General features: G+C 39.5%; 1 protein-coding gene across 3 annotated transcripts; it reads right to left on the bottom strand.

Moving 5' to 3' along the window:
- Positions 1 to 529: 529 nt before the first annotated feature.
- On the bottom strand, positions 530 to 24,732 carry arhgap22 (Rho GTPase activating protein 22). Of its 3 annotated transcripts, none has more exons than XM_053232678.1 (10): positions 24,399 to 24,732; positions 19,592 to 19,791; positions 17,075 to 17,162; positions 8,370 to 8,498; positions 7,067 to 7,274; positions 5,288 to 5,420; positions 5,042 to 5,115; positions 4,809 to 4,930; positions 3,074 to 3,935; positions 530 to 1,819 (listed from the first exon to the last, which is right to left on the bottom strand). In XM_053232678.1, exons 1-10 carry the CDS (start codon positions 24,502 to 24,504, stop codon positions 1,597 to 1,599), a joined length of 2,145 nt encoding a protein of 714 aa, XP_053088653.1. In that variant the 5' UTR covers positions 24,505 to 24,732; the 3' UTR covers positions 530 to 1,596. The 3 variants fall into 3 exon arrangements, with proteins under 3 accessions (XP_053088653.1, XP_026801227.1, XP_026801235.1); XM_026945426.3 differs by lacking the exon at positions 24,399 to 24,732 and adding an exon at positions 22,848 to 23,838; XM_026945434.3 differs by lacking the exons at positions 17,075 to 17,162; positions 19,592 to 19,791; positions 24,399 to 24,732 and adding an exon at positions 12,865 to 13,425.
- Between the last annotated feature and the right edge of the window lie 89 nt (positions 24,733 to 24,821).

Here is a 24,821-nt window from a genome sequence, read left to right as displayed (position 1 = left end):
TGAGATGGAGCTTGGAGGAGTTGTGTATGATTAAACATACATTGTGGGCCACATGTTTCTTTTTACTGATAACCCAGTCTGAACCTTAGACATGAGCCCACTTCATTACACTTTCCCATTTGATCTGGATGCTTGCAGCATTTATGGAAATCTTACACTAGCCACTAAATATAATCATACACAGCTTGGATATTTCTCCAACTTGGACATGGACTGCTAATGGAGCTAAGAGAATGCAAAATACCCATTTTCAGAAAGATGACATCAAAAGTAAGATCATGAGTTGGTGATGATTGTTGCTGTAGAACGCTCCACTCATGCAGTTATATGTAAAAGTCATCAGTGTGTACCACACCATTAGAGTGCACTGGCATTCAACAGTGTTGTAACCACTGCAAATAAACACAAGTCAAAAATAATGCGTGCTTGTGATCATTTCATTTTTTCTACATGAATGTGTTAGAGATTTGTTGCAAGTGCACATGATAGGATATCCTGCATTTGTATTTGTGGAAATTATAATTTGTACATTTGATATCTTGACATACAGAGTACTATCTAAAATATATTTTACAGTTCTTTCAAGATAGGTGACACATTGCTAAATGCACCTTTTGTCAAATCTGATCAAGGTAAAATTCTTTGGGAACTTCTGTGACAATGTAGCCTGTGATGATAACTTTATTATGTTTCCTTTGCTTTCAGTCATACTTAATGTCATATAACCGACGATACGAAAGCAGTACAGCCTCGATTTTGGCACTTTCATGAGGGGAAAGCGCAACAACATTTTAACTATACAAGTCATTCACATTAATTTCTGTCATTTACCAAAAACAATATGTTTATTCAGCGTGTTTTTTTTTTCAGAAACACCTGAGAAATAAGTTATACAGCAATAATCCTCTTAGCCATGGCAACCTCAGTGATGATAAATTGATTTTTAAAAAAAAAGGAATAAATATACAAACTATTAGCTAGAGTTTATTTGTTGGTCTTGCCACCATTCTTCTCAAAAATGTCTTTGCCTTTTTAGCAAACTGCATTTCACGTTAAGATAAAGGGATTTGCTAAACAAGGTGGGAAGTGTAACAGTCGTTGACTAAACCAGTAACCATTTGCAATCATCTATTTCTTTAAGACTTTACAGCCATAGGTACTTTGTGGTCATAGACTTAAACTTGTAAAGGACTTAGGAAATGTGGTGCTATGAGATATGTAATGACTAGTCTGTGGTTAAGCTGTATTTTCCCAATACCATGCATCAACACAAAAGGCACTATCATGGAAATAATCTGTCTTATGAAAAGCATTGAGAGTAGGCAACCATAATTACATCAACTGCAAACAATCAGGGATATCATGCTTTGGTATCATCTGTGCATACTGGAAGTGAAGCAATTGAGATGCCGGTGATATAATGTGAAATAATAATTTAAACATATCCTAAAACTTCTGGCTGAAGTTTGTGGGGAAAAATAGATTTGCTACTAATAGATAAGAGTTGATCAAGTTGCAATGAAACAGCTTGAAATTGCCTCAGCATACCCATGATACATGAGTAAAGAGATTTAAAATCGCATCTAATGTTAAGTGTCACATTTTGTTTGTCCTTGTCCCCATTGTTAGATCTCCTAAAGTGGAGAAGAATTCCTCCATCTCGCTCTGCAGTAGCCGGTTCCGGTTCTCTGCATCCTCACGGGCTCGCTCTGAGTTCCGCAGTTTAATTTCCAACATTCTGTACTTCTTCCTCTCCTGGTCTAATTCCTCCTCTAACCTGTCAACCTGCTGAGTCAGCAATGCACTGTTCTCTTCCAGCCTGTTAGAAAAAAGCAGGATGAGGAAGGGAAGTCATAAAATTATACAAGCATGTGTTCATTAATTATACTTCTTTATTGGAAGAATTGGACTTAACTGGAATTATACACTATATGGCCAAAAGTTTGTGGACCCCTGACTATTATACCCATATATGCTAGTTGAACATCCTATTAGAGATCTAGTCCCCACTTTGTGGAAGCCTAAGCTTTCCACTAGGTTTTGGAGTGTTGCTGTGTGGATTTCCTCATTCAGTCACAAGAGCATTAGTGAGGTTGGGCATTGATGTTGGGTGAGGAGGCCTGGCACACACTCGGCATTCCAGTTCATCCCAAAGGCGTTCAGTGGGGTTGAGGTCAGGGTTCTGTGCAGGTCACTCAAGTTCTTCTACTCCAACCTTGGCAAACCATGTTTTTATGGAGCTTGCTTTGTGCACAGGGGCATTGTCATGCTGGAACAGGTTGCCATGCTCTTAGTTCCAGTGAAGGGAAATTGTAATGCAAAAGCATACAAAGACATCCTGTACAACTGTGTGCTTCCAACATTGTGGCAACAGCTTGGGGAAGACACATATATGCGTGTGATGGTAAGGCATCCACAAACTTTTGCCATATAATGTATGTCACTTAAACAGTCATTGACTTTACTGTTCATAACTTTGTCCTGGACTTGTTCTGATAGCTCACTGGTCTTCATTATGCTATGTGTTTAGGTAGCTTCTCTGGGCTCTTCCAGGAACAAGTATTGAGACTCCAAGGTGTACTCTAAGGTGTTCAACTAATTATGTGACATCTGATGGCAACTGGTTGTACCAGAACTAATATAAAAGTTTCACAACAGTGGAGGTGAATACTGATACATTCACAAATTTACTTTTTTTATTTGGGTAATAAAATTGTAAACTAGATTGATTTCCCCCTCCTACTTAAATATTATGGGCTATTTTAAGTCCATTTCATTTTCAGGTTGTAACACTACAGAATGGCAAAATTTAAGGGGGGTGAATACTTATGCAAGGCAAGGTACATCTTGAAACATCCATGGGGAGTGACCTAATCTTGCTATCTTCTGATTGTTTTAGCTATCTGAGTTCTGTAATACGTTTAAGACTACATTAAATCAGATTAAACACAATATCACTGACAGCTACCGCTTGTGACTCTCATGAACTAATAACTATTACATAAGTCTAATTTTTATCTGAGTACAATTTGTTTTTGAATAAATGAATAAAAATCGAAGCCTTCCTACTTACCTCCGTATTCGGATTTCATAATTAATTTTTTGTTTCTTCAGCTCATCCTTCAGTTCAGTTATAATGCTGTTAAGAGCTTGTGAGTTGTCATCAAGGTCTGTTGATTCATCCACATTATCATCCACATTCCCATACTCACTGCATCCTATGCTGCTTACACACAATTCCAGTGCTTCACTACTTTCTGTGATGTCTTTCTCTTCCACCCTCGTCTCTACACACTTGTCCTTGTCCGAGCTCAGTGCAGAAGGCTCGCTGCTCACCGAGTTCACTACCGATATCTCACAGGAGGAAGTGGACCAGGGAGAGCTGGCCACACTGGGCACACTCACACTGGATGCAGTTACGTTGTCGTAGGTAGAAAGGCGATGAGACAGCACTGAGTCCTTGCCCACACGTTCTCCCGAAGATGTGCGCCGGTGGCTTCTCAGAGATGACAGGCCATTCATCAGCCAGTTCCCACTGTTCGATACGTCCACAGATGAGCCTCCGATCTTAGGCAGCTGAGCCCGTGTACTGTTGCTTTTAAAAGAGTATTTCCATGAAGGGAGAGATTTGGCCTGTTTGCTTGGGCTGACCGCCAGCCCAGCTTTTCCCTGAGGTGCCTGCTTTGCATTATTGGGCATGCCCATGTTTATATCCAGAGATGTGGCACTGCTACACATGTGGTCAGGAAGGCTAGAGGTCTGGCTAGAAGAGGGACAGTGCTGTATTTCCTCCTCTGAACCCCAAGCCGCCATGCCGCGCTGGCCCTGAGCAGGTGTCTTGCTCTGCTTTGAGGACGTCTCAACCTCCATGCCTCCATACAGTCTCTCATGCTCGCTGATCAGCACTGTCATGAGGTGCTGCACCTGAGAGGTTCCTGAAACAGACTCAAAATGTTAGCCTTTCATTATTTCATTATCTCTAATTTGTTGTGCCATTTGTTGCTTCTAATGGAGGTTAATGTTCCACTAATATTCCAGCTTCTGAAACATTAGAAGTACTGTACTATATTTTACTTAGTGAGGTCAGGTCTATAGAAACAACTAGCACAGAAACTTGTATGCTGGATACTCCACTTACACAGAATAACAACATATGTAATTGTTAATATGGTGAGGTTTTCTGTAAGAGGCTTTTTATTTAGCATTTCTGAAAGAATTCTGCAGCATCAGTGGTTTGTGTCAGAGGCAGTGCTGCTCTCTGACACAGCAAGTTTTCTGACATGGGAAAGTCTTCAGTACAGATGACTTTGCACACTTGAGGCTGGTGAGAGAATGTTGCTATAATGTAAATGAATAACAGAAACTAACGGATGTTTTACAAATGTTCTATAACATTAAATGTCACTATAAATGGACGGAAAGTATAACTTTTAATTTAAAACATTGTTAACATCGGCAAATTGCTGTGGTATAAGAGGAAAATAATTGTCGGAAAATAACCACCTCAAGCCGGGCCGCATCACACCGCCCTGATGCTGATTATTTTCCTATAACAGCACATCCTTTAATATTTTTTATAACATATTCATCATTAATTATCTGCCAGAACATACAACTATAGTGTTTCCCAACTGGGCCTTTAGTTCCATTCCCAAACCTAGATAATTTAAATGCTTCCAGTCAATAATAGTGTCCTATTTTTTTCTATTTAAAATGCTTACATTATTTATTATTACATATGAATCATTCTGGCTACTCCATTATGGCATACTCCACAGCAAAGGTGACCAAAACATTGTTTGCCTTACCCTCCATCATTGAAACAGGATCCTCCATTTTCGCTCTGAGAATATTTGGTCCAAATACTGTTGCAAGGTTCTGAACACTCATTTTATTTTCATTTGCGTGAGACTGGACTTCATCCAAGAATCTAAAATATATCATGACATACTGCAGGGCTTAAAAGGTCATGTAATATTTGGATAAACTTATAAATATATTTGTATACTAACCATAGTTACTTGTCTAACTGTTGACTTACTTGCAAATGTACTTCAGCAGGTTGTAATTGGCTTGAGGAAGAGTGTTCACCTGCTTTGCCAGCTCACTGAGGCCCTTTAACAGGAATATAAAAGCACATTAAGATTTGATTTACACTCATGTTTGAAAAGTAATGCTCTTTGTGAGCTCTGCTCTGCTTGCAATGTGCATAACATTTATGAACTGAAATAAATGACGGTGTTAGATGGACAAAGGTAATCTGATAACATTAATGATCATGTCTCACCACTTCCGCATCTTTGAGCAGTAGCTGGGCACAGGTGAGGAAGTCCTCATATTTGTTGAAGGGGATGACGGGTTCAGGCAGCTCCCTGAGGTACAGCTTCAGCAGAGATGCCACCGTGTGAACATCAGTATTACTGCAAAACATTACAAATGTCTGTGTAGGCCACAAACTGCAGTTGTTTTACAGCTGGTACAGGTGCCTAGTACTAATACTGGTGAATTCCTGCTGCCATAAAATCTGCCCGTATTGATCTTGTGTTTAATTTTAATTGGTCATTAGGATGGCAAAGCAATAACATTGATCAAGATAAACTCCTGTTGGAGACAGAATTGTTGAAAAAGACATACAGAGAAACTTTCACAGAGAACATGACTGGAAGTCACAGACAGATCTGTGAGGAGCTAATTGGTCTAATATTATCTAGTACAGTGTCTAAATACACTAACAATCTGAGTTCTTTTTAATTTTTTTTTTTATTTTGTCTCATGTTCCCACCCACAGCTCCCTGTTATCACACAACAGCTACCGGGGGAGGGGAACGGCAAACATATTCCTCTAGACATGTGAAGACAGACAACCCTATCTTTTATGAACTGCTGCTCATGCTACATCACAGGGCAGCGTAACACACTCGGAGGAACGCGCTAACTGCCCTTCTCCGCACACTTGAGCACACAGTGTTGCTCTGATTGACAGGAGAGAGAATAATGCCATCCCTCTCGGCCAATTTTCCTCTCTAAGACTCCTGGCCACGGAGAGGTCTGTGGCATTGTCAGGATTTGAACTTTTCCCAGCAATCTCGGGTGAATGGTTTTCTTTTGAAAAATTATTTTCTATTGTGTCACTTCAGAGCCTCAAACTAAGTTCTTTTAAGTTCTTATTTCACCACCTGGACAAGGTTAACTTATAGGACAAGGTTATACTTATGGCCAGATAACTGGACAAGGTTATACTTATGGCCAGAAGTATACTTATGGCCAGAAGTTTGAAATTTACTGCTAAATACTGCTGATGAATGCTATTAGGTGGTAAGTATTTAAGTCTCAAGATGGCAATAAACTGAACAAACACCTGAGCTGTTCCTGGCAAAGAAATAGTTAAATCCTGCTTTTGTTCTACAGTAGTAACCTGCATGATTGAATGCGGTTTGCATCATATGCTGGCGTGATCAGCTTTGGGGTGATGTGCAGCTATCTGTGGTAGTTACCTGTAATTACCTGGGTGTCTGATAATGAGACGTAGTGAATATTATGTGGCGCTTCGTGGCACACCAGTGCACATCGAGTAGATATGCATCCTCTCCCTATCATATGATATAAGCACTCTTCAGGTAGGACTCCAGCCATTTGTGTGCTGAGGCAATGATTTCATAGTAGAAGGGATCAAATGGTTGTGTGGATCAAATGCAGATGCTTCAGGTTTTCCTTTTTAGAAGAATAACTGTATAGAAGTTATCTCAAAGGGGAAATTTGTGGTATGTGTGGTATGAGGTAAGATCTGCCTCTAGTTGTAGTTTCATCCTTTCTTTTCCATCTTTTTGCTGTTCTTAGAACACAGCAACCAGAATATTTTTAAATGCTGCATACCTATTATGTTCAAACGCTTTTGAGTAGTATTGTCATTTATCATTGAGCAGTTCACTCTATTGTAACATGGAAAACAGTTTTGTGGAATGTTCTTAATAAACCGATCTTTGTTGCTCACACGAAGCATGAACATTTAAATTTTTATTATATTTTTATATTTGAATTGTATGTCTTTAACAGGATCTTATCCTACCTGTCAAACAGAGGTTTGTCACCACAGTCAAAAGCATCCTGGAGCTCTTTGACTAAGTTTGCTTGTCCTGGCATGCGGAAGAGGCCCTCCTCTTTCAGACCTCGTTCTCGTATGAAGTCAACACACTGCTCCACCAGCAGAGGTGCCAGTCGGGTCCCAAACTTACGCTCATATTGCACTGTGTCCTCCAGATGCTGTCCAAAGATCCCTTTCACAACATACGTAAAGGTAGTATGACCTTTAAAAAAGACATCAAAGCCCCAGAACATGCATCTATCTCCACAAATATAGTTAGTAGCTGCATTTAAGATTTAGCACTGACTCTGATGTGGCATACCTCTGCAACGGTGATGCACACACAGCTCAGGGTGTGTGAACAGACAAGAGCTACAAAGCAGCTGACTAATCTCAGGCATTAGATACATTACAGGTCCATTCAGATGCCAGTGTCACTCACAAAAACCCTATAAGCCCTTGCAAATGTACTGTATGTTATGGATGTCTAATTAATCCACAATGGAGCATTTGTTCTGCCATCCTCTTTAGGGGCTGTAATCCAAGCTAAAAGATGGTGGATTTTTCAAGAGAAAATGAACCACAGGCACTCAGACAGGTATCATCTTGCCTGTGATTGGTCCAGCTAGTGTAAATAGCTGTGTTTGTGGTATGTCTGTCAGCTATATATACAGTCTCTAAAAAGCGATGAGACTATTTCTGATAAGGTGAGCAAATAAAGGTTTATAAAGCAAATAATGGCGTAATGCAAAAAGTGAGATCATCCTCCTCACACACTTAACCTACAAGAAGTCATAAAGAATGTTGTGCCATGCGTGTATGTAGCTGTATTAAGCATATCTTAATAGGATGCTTTTATAATGGAACACTTGAAGGCTCTTGTCTAAGACAGAGGATGGAAAGGATTAACACAGATAGCGGTAAGTGCTGTTTTTAGTATAAGCACTTCTCTGTGGAATCCACAATGCACACGTCTGGCATGTGCCACATTGTTAACTGTCAAAAAAGAGGAACAAATAAAGCTCTTGGATACTTTCATCTGTGTACAGGAAGTATAAAATAACCCCACAAGCATCAGGCATGTAACATAATGCTTAAAAAGAGACGTTTTGGCAGTAGGCTCTGTGTGTTTAGTTGTTATTTGTGTGAGCTTGTGCACCACTGAGGGAATCAGTGAAGCAACAAATGATATATCATCCACTATATCCAAAAGGATAGGAATAGAAAAGAGGGTAGGTTGGGTGCTTGGTTTTTTTTTTTCCTTTGACTAACATGTTGAATGTGCTACCTCCGCCAAAAGGAGCCCAAATGACACGTCTGATGGCTTTGACCCAGTCCTCCATGTCATTTTGGGAGTTTGCCATAAGCAGGAACGCATCATGGCTAGGAGCTGATCGGTCCTTTTCTCCTGTACCACCTACAGACAGAGAGAGAGAGAGAGACAGAGAGAGAGAGATGGTCTGAAACAGGCAAGGGGGTTGATCCTTGTGTGTTCAAAAGGAATATAAAATGCTCTTATTTAAGTAGACTGATTAATCATTCATTAACTGATTCAATTCAATTAATGACCTTATAACAAGGCTTTCCTGACATGTCAAATATGATGAAAATAGCACACATTATCAACTCTTTTTTTTTAATCACAGTCTTTTTTAGGATTCATCAATCAATCCATCAAGACTTGATTAATTATGACTCGCTCAATTCATGTAGTATTCCTAAGCACACAAAAATGTGGTCATTGTTTCTACATGGCCATTCAGAAATACTCTTATTTATCTCTCAGACACGCAATAAAGATCCATTTTTAATTTAATCCCAACTGATCTCTTATAGAATCTCCAATCAGCCATTGACTTCTGTCTGTAACTGGTGTCAAAACTAGACAATGTTTGATGAAACTGGATGTTTGACCCACTTTTAATATAGTTGTAATTTAACTACTAACCACTAGATGGAATCAAAGTAAAAGGAGTTTAAACCTGCATCCACCTCCAAAACAATTTAAGCATTAGGGTAAGTTCAGATCAGGATTTGTGATAAGCTCGGGTCAGGTTTTTGCTAAGTCCAGGTCAAGTTTTTGGTAAATTCATGTCAGGTTTTGTGATAAGCTCAGGTTTAGTTTTTTTGTTTTGTTTTGTTTTGTTTTGTTTTGTTTTTTGGTAAGTTCAGGTCAGGTTTTTGGTAAGTTCAGGTCAGGTTTTTTGGTAAGTTCAGGTCAGGTTTTTTGGCAAGTTCAGGTCAGGTTTTTTGGTAAGTTCAGGTCAGGTTTTTTGGCAAGTTCAGGTCAGGTTTTTTGGTAAGTTCGGGTCAGGTTTTGTGATAAGCTCAGGATAGATTTTTGGTAAGATCAGATCAGTTTTTCTGACAAGTTAAGATCAGTTTTTGTGGTAAGCTCAGATTAGGTTTTGTGTGAAGTTCAGGTCAGGATTTTGGGGAAGTTCAGGTCAGGTTTTGTGCTAATTTCAGGTTTTGTGGATGGCTGATTCCATTATCTGCTCTAGGTGCCTGCTCATGGGGCAAGAGGCTTGGTTCATGTCAGTTTATAAAGAGCTGTGCAACCTGACATCCAAACTACTCCCTGAAGAGGCTGCATTCTGTCTCTGCTCTGTCTGGAGAGCTTACTGAAAGGACTGAGGTAATGGAAGGTGCAGTAACATTGTCTTTCAGCAGAAGCACACAGTCCTATAGCCATTTTTAGGGTAGATCCATAGTGACAATAGTAATAACAAGCTTGAATTTAAATAGAGGATCAGGTCCAGATAATCATCCTTAGGGCACAATAGTCTCACTGCCTGTTCATCTACTGCAAAAAATAAATGAAAGGTTTTTGTAAAAAGCCTTTATACAGGTCCTTGGAAATATATGTGAAAACACTCATATCATCAGTGATTTGCTTTGAGTAATGACCATAGAAAGTGGAGAAAATGTATGAAGTTTCAGTGCAAATCTGGGTCATTTCTTTCATTTGAGCAAGTCACAAGAATCGTGCATTAATACACTTGTCATTTGAGCAGTTTGCAGTGGGTGTTGATGCATGGTCATGAACGCTGCCCATCTGGGTCAACACTTTCCCCGTACACCATAAACTGGCTGACCTCACATATTCTCAGCTCCTCGGCTTTATCATTCTCGACTCCCACGAGAAAAAAGCAGCCCCCATATCTGTGCTCCACACCAGCGCTGATATCCCTGAGTTTCACATGGCCATGCTTTAATGTGTGCAGCTCAACACTGGGCCAAAACAGTTTCCCAGCCTGCATGCAGAGTGTCCTCGGTGGACAATGCTTTTACTATGACGGCCAGCATTTTTTCCCCTTGTGATGGAAGGTCATGGTGGTGGACTGTTTATAAGGGGTGGGGGGGGCAAGCTGTGATGTGCATTGTTAACATTCCAGAGGATTGTAAGCAATAAACAGTGTCAGAGCTTAATGTCCACCATTTAATGTAGGTACAAAACAAATCTGCATATGGTTTGTTCTCTGGATCAGAGCCAAATATTTACACTACACTGCTTTAAAATGCCTCGTATAATGAGAATGGCATCCTCACAATGCTTAACAAAGTACAACAGATGATTTGGACAGATTTTATTATTCCATTTGGCCCATTAACACTTACAGCATATTACATTAGACGACACAAATATGTATTCTTAATGTAAGGTTCTACAGAGTGTAAGTTACAGTAAGAATGTACTTATAATAAGGGTTAATCAGTAGCTCCCAGATGCCCACTCTCCCTTTCTCTCTCTCACACACACACACACACGCACACACACACCACATAAAGAGACAGACTGCCCTAAGGCAGAGGGCTTTTTTTGACCAGCAGTAAGAGTGGAGATCCAGCACTCAGACCCCTCAGGCTTAAGATTTAAAAAAAAAAATCTTGGATGCAATTCACCAAAGACACGCAAGCTTTTGATGAGGTGAAATTCTGCCTTTCCCTCTCCACACTCTGGAAAAGATGAGAAATTGGAGTCTAGATCAAACCAGTAATTTGAAAGGGAGTGATTTTAATAAAATCAACAATCACGCTTCTCTCCTCAAAGGCACTAAATGCTTTAAACTAAACCTTGAAATGAATCAAAGTTGAGAGATTTTTGTAGATATTGTAGAAAGCAACGCGTTTGATGTGTTGAAGAGGTATGATCACATGCTACACTAAAACAGCTCTCTGCACTCTTTCCTGAAGGACTACAATATGCAGTAACAGACAGTCATGCTATGTATCCTTTTTTGTCTCTGTGAGCTACTGCTTTATGGCCTGATTGTTAGAGGTCTGCTCCCTGCAAATGGACACCAATCTATGGTGGAAAGGCCTCTCTCGCTCTCTCTCTCTATTCTGTGTCCAGATTTTCTATTGCTTCCACAACAATTACATCAGCTCAACTCCCCAGCACACACACATACACACACACACACCCCAGCCATATGATTACTGAAATTTCCTGCGTGGCACAGTCCCCAACTCACCTCACTCTCTCTCACATACATGCACATTTAGTGCCACCAACATGAAATCAGCCCTCCCATATTACTGAACTCCTTTCAGTTGCACTCTGAAATTATGCTGAACTCAGATATCACTGTATCACTAACAGCAAGTAGCAAGGCTCACATATCAGACAGCACTGCTGCCAAGAGACTTCAGTCAGAAAAAGCTAACGTTTTTGAATCCATCAGCAAAAACAGGAAATCACTAACAGGTACTATAGTGTTTTTGCCTTAGCAAATGAAAACATTTTAAAGATTGATGTATGAAGATTGAAAGAATGAAATTTTCTTAAAAAAGCTTAAAAAGTGTGAAAGTCAGCACTGACCTTTATTTTTACAGTCTTAGTGGGCTGCCTGAATTTTTTTCTGGTCTGATCAAAGAGGCTTCCCCTTTTCATTGTGGCTATCAAATGTCCAAACAAAAAAAGTGCAAACTCAGCAGTGCTCCATTTCTGCATCCAGATTACCTCAGAAAGCTTTGATAAAATTTACAAAGAGACTGTGGGAAACTGCCATAACTCTCCTATATCCCCTGCATGGCAATTATTTATTTACCTCCACTTTGTTTCCACCCACATGCAGTGGCTTGAGGCATTGTTTAAGCCTCACTTGATGTTACTGAGTGCATAGTAACCCTAGTGACTCTGTTTTACAGCTATATTGAATGTTTCTACATGCAACATATTATGCATGCAAGGTTCTGTCTGTATTAGGAATACTATAAACATAAAACACAGATTCAAAAAGAGCCACATCACAGAAAATAGCAGTTCTGAATAACACAAACTCATAAAACGTTACATATTCTCTTAACAGCTAACCATGATAGCTGGGAGAAATTGGGAAGTAAAGGGTTAAAATGGCAGTGTCAGATCAGAGAGCAGCAGAACACCTTTCAGCACACTTCATTTCAAATTACAGGGACACATTCATGCAAGACTGTCTCACCAGCAGCCCTTATGCTTCTTACAAAGCCTTCCAAAAATACTTAAAATAGCTCATGAGTGAAGCCACAGCTTCCTGGATCTTGGATCCTTTTTCGTGCATTTGCCAGTCCAGATGTTCCAGTCTTTACCACCAGCAGCTCTTTTCAAAACTCAGCAATTATTTGCAGCAGAATGAATGAAGCTCCAACTACTCCTATAAAATCCCAACAAAAGTATTGGCAGTATTCCCAAAGAGAAACCATGTCCACTGTCGTAGTCTCCTCTTTGTTGGATAAAGACACAGGATGGAGGAGTGCACACAGATCCTGAGTGAGAAGTTTGAGTAAAGAAAGCTTACCCTTAAGCTGAGCAGCGTGGTGCTCCTGCACTCTGCAGCAGCTGAGCCCCATGTTGGCACACAGCAGCCGCCGAGGGCTCAGCTACACAAATGCCATGTCAGTTCCACCCATGGCCCTCCCGGAAGGTGAATCCTTTACACAGGTATGTGCCAGGGGCACTTAAGTGCACGAGAGGAAGAATGAGCAAGAGAGAGAAAGAGAGCAAGAGTGCCAAAAAAGAACCAAAGAAGTAGCATTACAGCCAGAAACCTGAAAAACAAGTCCTTCATTTGCTTCATTCATTCATTCATTCAGAAAAGAAGTTTTTCTGTCCTTTTCTCCCCCCCTCTTCTTTTTCTTTTTGCCGGCACCTCGCTCTGGCAGACACAGACTCAAACCCATACACATGCATACACACATACACACACACACACCCACACACACACACACACACACAGCCCCTCCAGACTGGGAGTGGAGCTCTGGCTTGCCCTCACTCACCCTCATGAGACACGCCACCACCAAGCACATCTTTGCCAAACACTGCAACCCCCCCCTCCAAACACAAATAGAAAGAGCTAATCAATCTGTGTGTGTGAGAGAGAGAGAGTCTGTGAGTCTGTGTGTGTGTGTGTGTATAGAAGTGACTTTACATGAGAGAGGGTTAATATTTCTGCAAGCCTGATGCACATATCTCTGCATGTCGCCCGGATCTTATTTCCCTTATTAAACTAAATGGCTTATTAATTAAGCACATGTCTCTTTGAAGATACTTTCAGAGACCACACGGCAATTATGTGTTACACAGATGCTTTGATTACACAGTACTGGACCTGGTGTGTGTGTGTGTGTGTGTGCGTGTGTGCGTGTGTGTAGGGGGGCACTTGGGTGGGGTGGGAAATTTTGGGGGGTGTTGTGGGGTTGGTGTTATCTGAGCTTGCAATATACAGTAAGGTACTGCAGACCTGACATGAGTCTTGCCCAAATGACCGTCAGCCACAAGCACATGCTCAGTTCAGACCTCCACTGTGCAGCCTCACTCCACTCACTGCTCCTGCTTTTGTGTCAAGATCAGGCATTAATGGAGCCATTGTTCAACTGTCTGACATCTAGTGCATGTGAAGTGAAAAGAGCTGGACATTTAAGGGCATTTAAACATGAAGCAATTGTGCACAAAAGCAGAAACATAGCTCCTTTAACATGGCTGAATGCCAGTGAAAATATAAAATTACAAAAATGTCACAGCTTGGATTTATGAGCTAATTTAAAATGATGGGAAATGTATAATAAGGTTAATCCAGGATTCCCTTATAGATACTGCAAGACAAAGTGCAACTGCCTCCTATCCTTTAGCTAAACCTCTTCATTTATTGACAGCCATGTCAAAAACTCATGGAACACATTCTAGAAATAATTCACATGTCAACTGGCGTTCATTGTAATTATTTATACAATAGATATAAAAAGCCTACACACTCCTGATAAAATTATTGCCATAATAGATTGGTATTTGGAGCCATCCATAATTCCCTCTATCTTGACCAAAGCCCCAGTCCCAGCTGAAGAGAAGCAGCCCCACAGCATGATGCTGCCACCACCATGCCTTTCTATATGATGTTCTTTAGGTGATAAGCTATCTTGTTTTTGTGCCAAACATGTCTTTTAGAATTATTTGCCCAAAAAGTTCTCCCTTGGTCTCATCACGTTTAACACATTTTGCCACTTGGTTTTGGCAAAATTTAGGTGGGTTTGGAGGGTTTTTTGTTTTGTTTTGTTTTTTGTTGGGTTTTTTTTCTATGAGAAAGGGCTTCTGTCTAGCCACCCTATCACATAGCACAGACATGTGAAGAATACGAGAGATTGTTGTCAGATGCAGGGAGTGACCAGTACTTGCCAGATGTTCTTACAGCTCCTTTAATGTTGCTGTAGGTCACTTGGCAGTCTCCCTGATAAGTTTTCTTCTTATCCTTTTTTCAATTTTGGAGGGACGTCCTGTTCTTAGTGATGTCACTGTGGTGCCCCATTTTCTCCTCTTGTTGATGATGGCCTTCACAGTTCCATAGTACATTTAATGTTTTGGAAATTCTTTTGTACTCCTCTCCTTTCAACAATGGGAGCCTGTACATGCTTTGTAAGCTCTTTCTGGACCTTGGCTTCAGTGAGAATCCCAGCTATTCTTTATTTGGGGTTAATCAAAATCATTTCATTGATGTTAGGTGTATGATAATTAATTTGAATGTGAGTTTGAATGTGATTCACTTGAATTTTAAATTCCCTTGAATTTTATCAGATGCTATGTCACATTAAAGGTGGAAAAAGATCTGATATGAGTCATCTTGGTTTCATTTTTTACATCACAAAAACACGCCATTTTAGAAGGGGTGTGTAGACTCTATAGATCCACTGTATACAATGTGTTATCCTATTATTGACATTTAATCTTTGTCTTTTGTCAGGCATCATACTTGCATTGTCATTGCGTTGATTGACTTGCATATTACATCATATAGGAAAGCTGTTTTGAAATTTGAAATCTGCATGACCACAGCTAAGAACATTGTTAGAAGTGTGGCCACATGTACAATTCAGCAGCAGCCGTTTTAACCCTGCAGTCAGATGGATATAGCGCCAGCTTGTGATATTTACTTGGTGTAAATGAAAGAATTCCCTCATCAGCTAGTTACGACAAAAAGGAGGAGCACTTATACATCAATCCACATGTTGCTAGGCATTGCAAAAAAAAAAAAAAAGTATCCCAATAAACAGGCAAAGCACTACATGTTCCAACAAAGTGTGGCAAGTGACTATGCAATCTACATAATTCGAATGCACTGTGAGCAGTTCAGACCTGATGAAATGACAGAGTAATGACATAGCAGTGATATATAGTGAAGCGACTAAATTAAAATGACTGAATACGTTAACGATTTTGACAGAACTTCTTACATTTTTTTAGCTGATTATGAATTTTCTTAGAACGTGAACATCCTGCATTACTATTTCATAACATTTCCATAGTTAGTTATCAAAACTGAGACTAGCTCACTGACAGCAGTGAACTGAGGACATAGATAAAGGCAGTAAGCTCACCGCTTCCACACCACAGACCTAGGAAAAGATGCATCTGAATGCTGCATGCACAAGCCTATAATACTGACTGTTTCCTGCAATAGCAAACTACCAATTACCAAAGATGATCAAAAAGCTTATAATGGCTTCATAACCTTGCATATCGTGTGAAACAGATGACTCAAAGTGTGTGGTGGTTCCCAGGAGACATAAACAGAATCTGTGTCAGCAGATGTGATTTCATGGGAAAGTACTGGTATGCACCTGTAGCTGGAGCACAGAGAGGGGAGGAGAAGGGTTGGGAATTGTTGACTTTAGAGGTTTTTCTCAGTTTTTTTTTTTCATGAGCCGGTATGTTCAGTGGGACACAACATAACTGATAATACAGCATGTTAGATTAAGTCTGCAAAATACAGTGTGTCCCAAAAGTCTCCATACATAAGGGACTATGTATGCCAGCACCCCGTCAGTTGTGCCTTCGTCAGTGGATGTTCGTGGACGTCCACTTCTCGGGTGGTCCACAACACTTCCAAGCTTTTTGAATTTGTTAATAAGCTTGGCAGCGGTGTCATGTGTGATGTGCTTGCCATGTTTCCTGTTAAAGTCCATCGCAACCTTGCGACAGCTTCCCGATCCAGCCATGAGACTGATCTTAATACGTTTTTCTTTTGTCAAAGGAAAATCTGAAAAAATATATATTATTTTTTGGAAATTTTGGAAGACATTTTGCTAAAAAGTGTTCATTTCCCCTATGTACGTAGACTTTTGGGACACCCTATAGTAAAGGTCTTGCACAGATGATATTATATGCCACAATTGCAAAGAAGTATAATCAGCTCACAGTTATTCGTGCTCTGATGGATGTCAGACGTGACTGATGGATGTCAGAGTTACACAGAAGACTCTGTTTAGTTGTCACAAATATTCTTCAGGTAGGTTTCCTACTAAAGGAAACCATGTGCTGAATAGTGAATAAAGCATTAATGAGGAAGCAGTCTATCATCTGCTGCAATATTCTGAGCCCTTTCAGTACACTGCCCTGACTGGGAGCTCGTTTTCCCAAATTCTTTCCTGCTTATATTAAAGGTGAACTAAAGGGCGATCACATGAGCACTTCAAACAGCATTACTTAAGCAACCAGATTGCTTCTCTCCAACTCACCTGGAACTATCTCAAAAAGATGCCGTCCAGGCTCATCAGGATTGGCACTTAGCTCGTTGACCTGGCAGCCGTGTAATGGGATGCAGCCCTGGAAACAACAAGAAAACAGTATATATAGGCCAGTTCAAGGATAAAATGCACCCCCCCCCAAAAACACACACACACACACACACACACACACACACACACGCAATCTATTCCAATATTGGTGGAATTAATAGCCATTTTCTGAGTATTACTATAGATTAGTTCTCCGTGAAGACATTGTAAATGGAAAATTGATTCTGATGGTAATTACGAAAACAGCGATGTACCTACGACATAACAGTCCTGATAAAATGCAGAGGGAATAGAGCTCGCTGTGTTATATGCAAGGCTCTATTTTATGCTGTATTTGCTGACACAGGCACAATTAAACCATTTTCCCCATTATAAATTATGCACATCTAGCTCTGAACCTAATCCTAAGGATTTAAACCTCACATAGTCACTTCAATAGCTATAGAACAGTGCAACAGAAACTGCTTACTAAACCAAATTGGCCTTTTTACTATCCAGCTGCAGCTCAGTTAAAATATCAGCATGTATGCATTGATAAGGCTGAAATACCAATTTATCCATTTAACCGAGCTGAGCACTTTTCTGCAGCAGTAATTGGATTTGGTTAAAGGGAGCTGGCACATGAGAACATTAAGGTTTTGGACTTCCAGTAAAAAGCTGCGAGAATTTTAAGACAGTTGGACATATCGTCCATGTTTTATACAGAGATAAGCTGTCTCACCCCCTCGGCCTGCACACTGCTACTTCCACAGTTCAAAGGTCATCTGCTCTACATCTGCTAAGCAGTGTGTGACTTATGAGGCTTCCGAGCAGGAGCACAGGCTGTTATCAAATTAGCTCATCAGGTCAAGGGTGTGAGAGAGTGGCTACCTGAGCAGTGCAGTGGGAGACGTGGTCATGCCCCCGACATCCACTTTTTCAAAATGTATATTATCTAATGGATCCAATATATGGCGTAAGTAATGGAGGCACTTTGTGTGCTGTAATATCTAAACCTGTTCAATCCAGCCATTACCTTCACCCTGAGAATTGAAAAGAATTAATAGAAAATGTGAGAAAACACAATATTATAACAAAAGTGGAAAAAGAAATATAATATCCTTCACACAAGGGTCAGGCTCTTCTCTATACTCTACATGGGGTATTTCACACAGGAAACATTTTATGATAAAACAGGAAACATTTTACTATAAGGTCCATGAAAAGGCAAATATTAATACTTAATTAATGCTTTTGTAATGATGAATTAATACACTGCACTAATCCTTAGGAAATAATGAAATAGTAAATTAAGTGAATCAGTTAACAGCCAAATGAGTCATATATGAATACATATATGACTATATGAAGTAGAAACATCTTAACTCATTTTGTTAATTAATATTGTGACTTGAAGTACTAATACAGATTATTATTATTATTATTATTATTATTATTATTATTATCTTTAACCTAAATCTACTTCAGACTGTTTTTCATTTTTTTGCTTTTTAACACTTTCTTCTCAGTGAACCCTAGTCTGAACCCTATCACATAATACATTCTAAATACAAAGGAGGTACACATATTGTTAATATTTTTATCTGTGTTATGAAAAATTATTTTAGGCAAAGTGTATAAAAATGGATTAATTTGCAATGTGGTAAATTTGAGTTAACCTCCTAAATTATCCTTATTAATACTTCAAATCAAAGTATTAATTAACAGAATGAGTTAACAAAATGTCAGTGCTTAACTATCATCATTATTATTCATATATGGTTCAGTTCCCTGCTAATGTTCTTATTTCCTAATACTTTTTTTTTTTTTTTTACCCCATTTTTCTCTCAAGTTGGTCATTTTGCCAATTCTCACTCACTATCTAGATCACCCCTAACATACAAAAGCTATGAACTGAGGAGGGTGAGTGTTTCGTCCGAAACAAATCCAGCCACCGCTTCTTTACAAACTGCTAATTCGCATGGTCACAGGACAGCTGAACACACTCAGAGGAAAATGCCACTACAGGGCCAACTTTTCTGTTGCTTCGTTTCAGAGCCCATTGGTGCATGTATTAATTCATCCTAATCAAAGCATTAGTTAACATTTAATATGTGCTTATTTGTGGTCCTTAATGTATTAGAGAAACATTGATTTTTCAAAGCTACTGAAGATGCATATAAGTGAAGTATGAGGTCAGCACACTTCCATAAGTAACACTATAGAAATACATATTCACATGCATCATACACCAAGAGAATGTTTGAGCAACATAATTAACTTTTAAAGATGGCTGTGGCACCAGAAAATTAGATATGATAATTAAATTGGTTTTAAAAATATATTTAATAAATCACTTTTTTTTACTACTAAAATACTCCAAAAGTACTTTTCCTTAATCTTGCCAAACAGCATGTGTAGTATAGTAAAATTTGCATGTGCTCTCTGGCCATGGGTCTATAATAAGTAAGGAGATACCTGTGGCTTGGTTTCATCTTCATCTTTGTAGAAGTAAAGTTGGTCAGTTCTCAGCACAAACCAGCGCAGCTGCCAGTTCTTCATGATACTGCGCTGTTTCTTCAGCCAGCCAGCCTTCAGTGCTTTCTCCTGGAGGCTAGGGGAGGACGGCCGACTCGAGGCCCGTGTCAGCTCCCCCATCACCATGCTCTTAGACCTGGCTGCATATACACAAACACACACACACGACATAAAATGATAACCAGTCAGAAAACTGCTGGCTATTTCTTTTGTTATGTACATTAATTTAGTTTTCAGCAAAAAATAACTGACAGAGACTGCCATATGTTGTTTATTTCTGCATAAAACAAAAATACAGTTTGTTTTTTTCTCAGTCAGAGAAGTGTGTCATAATGATTAACAGCCAACATATTTAACATTAAAAAAAGATGCATATATTTCATATGTAATATGAACAGCAGTAACTGACCAGTTCAAGAACAAAGTATATCATTCACATGAGTCTTGATGGTAACAAAATAAATCCTTGTGTATTTCATCTCCTTCACCTGAGAGGCAACAGGGCTAGGATATCAACACTTCAGATTGCTATCAGGTTTCTTTTTCAGCATTACTCAAAAACAAGCTCTGCTACTCTTATGTCCAGCCATGCACTTTTGCTTTCCTGCCTTCTTATGTATCTTATCTGCAAAGTCACAGTTGTGTCTTGTGGTCTCCGGCCATAATGGACAATCCATTCCCTGAGTCCATTTATCTGAAGGAGGATAGCAGACACTGCCAGAATCTCATTAAATCACTGTGGGTAATGGAAGCCTCATCAGTGTTAGTGTAGGCTACTCAGCCCAAGGGGAGCAAAGAGGAGGGGGGAGGAGGGGGGGGTACTAAAATAATTCACTCCGTAAAACACAAACATCCAGCGAAAAGACTCACTGCTAAAAGTAAAATTTGAAGGCCAAGTAATACAAATTTAAAGCTGAAGCTTAAGGATTTAACAGTTTGCAGAGGAGAAGCTGGATGAGAAGCATCATCATACTTTCTTCCATTAACCCACTTGTCTGCTCGTTGCCAAATGACTTAAAAAATAAGGGATGACTGATGAGACCTATGCATATTTTATGAATACTCATTTTAGGACTATGGGAATTAATTTTTGTGTCTGACCTCAAACTATCCTCTTTGTCCCTCACAGACTTTAATATGACATGAATATTTTATGTTAAGTATTAATTTAACAATTAATTTCTTCCTGTAGTGATCAGCCAGCTAAAACATAAATAGCCCACCAGAGGGAATGATGCTATCAAAAGGGAAAAAAAAGAAAAAAAAAGTTTGGAGTATGGCTCATCGTCATTTTATGAGGACACCTTGAGGATGGCATGAAGAACAGCATGATAATGAATACTGCGTGGTGTGAGGCTTGGTTCTGCTCTCATTTTTTTCTTACCAGAGGTAACACATTCTGGCTAGCTCTGAAGCATAAGCTTCATAATCAGTCCAGATCTATGATGATCATAGTGACATAAATGCTCAAGCAAAGCAAATCAAATGTCTCTGAGTTCGTGTCAGGGAACGGGCATGCTGGGAAATGCATCTGACTCATGCAATTTCCAGCAGAAAACTCTGAGGGTAAATATCTTTCATGGTGGTCCAGCATTCACGATGGGCAGTAAATCTTATCTCAGGCATGTGCATAAATGTCTATGTGACTACTTTAAACAGCACATAGTTAATGGCAAGAGCTTCTGTCCAGTAGTCCAATAACACTGAGAAAATAGTGAGTGAATCTAGTGACTGAATGGCTCCACACTCAAATTCATCAGTAGATGAAACTTCCTCCATTTGTGATGGCACTCATCCACATGTGTTTTACAGCAATTAATCAAAGCGCCTGAGCAATATACCACTGCTGAATAAATACACACTGCTGTTGTATGTCATAGAAACACAAGTATGGCTTCCGTTTCTTCTAAAAAAAAACCAATGTAATCCCTTCACATATCATTAATTAAAATCGTGCTGCCATGAGCATGACCTGGAGATGGGGTTAGGCTTGTGTCTCATTAGCCTCTTTAGCAGCATGTGTGCAAAAATATTCTACTGTGCCATTACACCATGAGTTAATTATAATTATATAATTATAAGTAATTAGTAGTAGTATGAAAATGCTGATATTCAGTCAGAAATACACACACACACACACACACACACACACACACACACATACACACACACATACTCTGACAGCTGATCTGTGAGTGGCCAAGCTCCAATTGTAATAAATCAATGTAGAGCAAAAAATGAGATGTGGCCTTGGCTCTTTGCTCAACATGAGAAAAACACACTGGTGGAGCATCTAACATGGCAGGTGAAGCCAGAACACTCATCAAACGTGACATGCTCCATATGCAGGATGACAGAGGCAGAGGTAAGCAAGAAAGCAGTGTGGTTCAGCTCCCTGCGCCTGTATTATGTTGCACAGCAGGCAGGGGGATCAATCCACAAATAGCATTTTACAGCCAGAATGCATTAGTGCTGAAACAGACAAGCACCACGCCTTTAACCTGCTTTCAAGAGACAAATGCTCAGCACAGGACCAGACACTCTGCAAATGCAGACTGGACCAGTAACTGTAAGTGGTCCATCTTAAGATTTCCAGTTGTATTTAGCCATTCTGCAAGTACCACTGTCGATTGATTATCACACTCTTATATGAGCAGCTGTTGTAACAGTCCTAAAGGAGCTAACGCTGACATTCAGCTGTTTTGATTTATTATGTTTAAGACCTCTGTGCCTGACTGTTGAAACTACAATGTACCACAGAACTAAGAATAGGATCTGCAATACAATTATAATAAACTTTGCAGCATAGCCAACAGCAGAACTAAGCATACAGCTTTAATGACACCACTTCTGCTTATTGTCATAAGGAGCATGTGTCAGAATATCACACTGCACCATTAAGTCATAACTTGTCTCTGTCATGCCACCTTCACATTTACGTCAGCTCATAAAGAGCGTGAACCATCACTTACTCAATGAGGCAAGTGACATGGAACAGGAAATCATTTAGGTCAATATTCATACTAATCAAATGAAAACAGGTTACTAAGCAACTGAGTAGTATTATCTAGGCTGAGCCATACAAGAGCATCGAGAGACATGAGATAAAAGCAGGATGCTGGAAACACAGGAGGCAGTGCAAAGTGTAGAGGCTGAGGGGATGGGAGTGCACAGAGAGAAGCAGTGCAGTGCTTACCTCGCCTTGTCTGTCTGATCTTGGGGCTAAGCATAGTGCTCATCGCTGGACAGCAGTGCGTTCTCCCATCCACATGTTTGGATCTTCACTAGTCTCTCCTCCACTGCCTCGCCCTGTTGCACCTCATCCAGCATCCCTCTCTCTCTCTCCCTCACTCTCTCTCTCTCTCTCTCTCTCTCTCATGTACCACTGGCCCACCACTCTGAGCTGCACATTTCTCGAGCCCCTCCCACTCTCATTATGCAGAGGCAGCTGGAGAAGAGGGACCTCTTGCACACGCTCAGATCTGCCCTTACCCATGATGAATTATTTATCCCCACCACCACCCAAATGAATTCCACTCTGGCCTGGCCATTAAATGCCTGGATGATTACTGTCAATAATTCAGTGGAGGAGAAACAGAAGGGATCTTTGCCATTTTCCTCATGCTTCCTTCCTCTAAATTGGCCTCATGGTCTGTGTTAGTTGGTGTATGTGGGAACTGCTGATCAGGGCATGGGTGTGTGGGTGTGTGCGTGTGTGCGTCAATACAACTTCCCTGTTCCTGTCATACATTCTTTGTTCTACTTGTAATTTGTCTGCATTAGTCACAAGTCCAAACTGAAATGTCACTTACTGACATAACCATTTTCATAAACATTAATAAATGTGTGGTCTTATAGTCTATTAAACCCAACTCCATTTTAACTGCTTCTCAAACATTTACTTTCTAGATATTAAACAGTTTAATATAATTAATTATCACTGAGACACTTAATTGGGGTTTGACTCCAACCATAAGCCCTGCTCTCTCATTCTAAGGAAAAATATTAATCACTTATTGTAGATCAAACAAACAGAGGAAATAGTAGAGAAGCCAAAAGCAGTGTAATATACAGGTAGCTGTATCAGGGTGAATATGATACGGCCAGGATGATACAGTATGAGAAAGTGAGATAATCCAATTACGTGTACTGCACCGGTGTGTCTTGTCTTCTTGTTTTAACAGTATAGTGTACCACTTGTCTTGTTATTCAATTGTATATCCTTATTGTAATTCTTTTATGACTATATATCTATCTCATAATATGTTGCACAATTAAAAATCTATAAAGAGATTATACTCTGTATAAATCATTTGTACATGACAAATGAATCATGCAAATATCCTATTCATCAATGATATTTTGCTCTGTTGAGTGTAATATATATGTCAAAATATCAAGATCAGAGAAACATAATGATATTTTGATTATATAATATTGATTTAAACAAATATCAAAATATTGTTATGTTTAAACAAATATCAAAATATCGTTATGTTTCTCTGATCTTGATATTTTGACATATATATTACACTCAACAGAGCAAAACTTCATTCTAATTGGTTTCCAAGCGGTATATAGACGTTTGGTATATGGACACAGGATATGAATGGGGTTAACAGTAACACAATCTTGAGCCATATACTGTATACATTAATTATTTAGAGTAGATTTTCATTTTCAATTGATCATCTGCTTTTAAAAGTTCAGATAAGGTTCAGCAATATGGGAACATGTGGGTAATTACCAAAACGCTTCCATTTTCTCTCCAGCTGATGATACTTTGTATACTTAGTCTGGTCCATCTTCACAAACATCCAATACATCCTAGACCTGATGTCTGCTGTCTCCATGTAGGTGTTGGAAGCAAAAGGTTAAGAATGATGACGCCATGCACTCAATGCAGTCAGCCATTCATTTAAATAGAGTTATATCATAAAATTAGAATGAAGAAGCATGTCACCAAATTTCAAGTAGCACTGGGGAGCAGATTCCACAGTAGTGATCCACATTAACACAAAGATCAGGATGTTATCACGTGTTTAACCTACTATAACAAATCAACTGCATTGTAGAAGCATCTCCCACAACACAAACTCAAAAAGTGTCAGAGAGCTGACAACTGGGAAATATGAGAATGTGACGTCTGACACACAAAGCAAAATCTGTG

This window comes from Pangasianodon hypophthalmus, chromosome 3 (assembly GCF_027358585.1).
Source record: "Pangasianodon hypophthalmus isolate fPanHyp1 chromosome 3, fPanHyp1.pri, whole genome shotgun sequence".
NCBI lineage: Eukaryota > Metazoa > Chordata > Actinopteri > Siluriformes > Pangasiidae > Pangasianodon > Pangasianodon hypophthalmus.
This window is presented reverse-complemented; position numbering and strand designations above follow the sequence as displayed.